The sequence below is a fragment of the Notothenia coriiceps genome, unplaced genomic scaffold (genome assembly GCF_000735185.1).
Source record: "Notothenia coriiceps isolate Sejong01 unplaced genomic scaffold, NC01 NC01_scaffold00013563, whole genome shotgun sequence".
NCBI lineage: Eukaryota > Metazoa > Chordata > Actinopteri > Perciformes > Nototheniidae > Notothenia > Notothenia coriiceps.
In genome coordinates, this window is record NW_011346264.1 from 2,826 (window position 1) to 4,957 (window position 2,132).

General features: G+C 39.5%; 1 protein-coding gene across 1 annotated transcript in view; it reads right to left on the minus strand.

Moving 5' to 3' along the window:
- Positions 1-546, minus strand: part of LOC104947967 (probable phospholipid-transporting ATPase VD) — a 2,608-nt gene extending 2,062 nt beyond the window's left edge. The window contains exon 1 of the mRNA XM_010774091.1: positions 306-546. Coding sequence (XP_010772393.1) covers positions 306-420 — 115 coding nt within the window. The 5' untranslated portion in view covers positions 421-546. The remainder of the gene's footprint in view (positions 1-305) is intronic.
- Between the last annotated feature and the right edge of the window lie 1,586 nt (positions 547-2,132).

Here is a 2,132-nt window from a genome sequence, read left to right on the forward strand (position 1 = left end):
GCGGCCCGCCACAAATAAATCAATGTATGGGAAACACTGACATTGCCTAAAAACAAAGTGTATGTACTGTATGTATACAACATTACATTTCTTTAGGGTCTGTGTGTTTATTTTATGAAACCTTGCAAGGTATAAATGGTAACAGTTTTATAAGAGCAAGAGGCAGTCACTTAGAGTGGTCTTTCAGCAGCCAAACAGTCCTCCTGTGGCTTATTGTTTCATTTAACACTACAGTGCTGCTGCTGCTGCTGCTGCTGCTGTCTGTCCACAGCTGTGCAGAGGAGTGAGAGCGGGGGAACACACACCTATAGCAGCAGTGAGACACATGATGAAGAGCAGCAGCACACACCACAGCACCACGGTGTTCAGGTGCCTCTCCAGCTGGCTGCGCTTGTACCGCGGCCCGCTGTTGTTCATCATGGCTTTAGTCTCATGACCTGGGTCACACAGAGAGAGAAGGACACACACATGCTCAGTTACAGTATACACACCATTACACAGACAGAGGGCACTCAGAGTGGCAACGTAACATCTTCTCTACAGCTCCACCACACACTCAACTGAAATGTTGTTTTTATAAATGATTTCTCATGCGTAAACCCTGCTTCTGGTTCCAAACTGACTTTTTGTGTGTACTGTATGCTTTGTGACTTAATGCATTTAGGCAAGGCACGTTTATTTATCTCACTCACTTCAACCACAGTTCCAAGTGCTTTACAGCAAAGCAAAGCATTTAAGAAAAAAGTAACACATTGTAAAGTGGCATTTAAAACTGTCATTAAACAGCCAAGAGAGATCATAGATACAGCGCTGTTTAATAAATAACTATTTCTTTAATTAAAAGGCACATTTTTCTCATGGAATAGAAAACGAAGGTATGGTTTATTCATCAATGAACATTTTTTTAAAAACTCAAAGAGGTGGGCAGGTTTATTTTCTTATCCTAAAAGACAGTGGTCATTTATCAAACACTCATGGAACAATTATTATAACTTTACTCTGGTAACGTATGTGTTGGTTGATTACACGATCTTAAAGTAAAGCCTGCTTTATACCTTATTTTTATTGTTTTATATTTTTTATTTGCTGCAAGTCTGTTTCTTGGCATAAAGTTGAAAGAATAAGACTACACTTTTCATACAGTGCCTTTTTGCACCTAGTGTAAGTCGCTTTGGACAAAGGCGTCAGCTAAATTATATGTAAAAAGAAAAATTCTAAAATGTAAATATGTATATTTTGACATTCCAAAGACTAGGCTATACTTAAGCAAAACATACATGAAATGAAACACACAAATGTAATTAGAGTCAACTGGGCTGTGATAATAAGTCTATTCATTTCCTCATCAGGCAGCCTGGGATTTATTGCCAGCCGTCCTCCTTCCTGCATTTGGCAACTGTGTTGCCTTTAGCTTGGAATATGATTTTATAGCCTTTAGCCCCTATTAGAGTAATCATGTATTATTTTATGATTCTGGATTCGACAGATCCAAAGTCCCCCCCTTTATTAGTTACTGTTCCTAGGTTCGACAAGATTGACAACAAAAGGACCCTAGTTTGAATCATACCTCATTCACACCAACGCAACTCCGGTTCAAGCTCCGTGCTAGAGCTTTTCAGGTTCAGAACCGGTTCTTCGGTTTTGCTCCGGCTCTTTTCACACCGCCCAGAGTCGATTGGTAATGCGTCATTGCGTCATCGTTTGCGTCATTACGTAACCGTTTGCGTGCCTGCTTCATAAAGCCAAACCGCACGGATGAAATCAGTTGCATTCATTTCTTATGGCTCGATCTGCAGCTTTTCCGGAGTCATTTCTGTGGTTTAGACTATATTCTTATAAAAAAAGTGTCCTCGTGTCAATAAAGGTTTTTTTAAAACACAACTGCTTTCGAGGTCTGTCTTATTTCTTAAGGTGGACTGAACCATGAGTGTGGAGTAACGTTGTATCTTTCATTTAAATGAACTGTAACCTTCACCCAGGTATGTAACAGCTGTTCTCAAATGAACACGTGAAGTAAAGTTTAATATTTATAGTTTTATAGATTTATAATGAGTTATAATGAGAGGTGATCAACATGAATGCTCAGGTTCCACCTTAACACGCAGACACGTTGCTTCACCATGAGCAGAAAC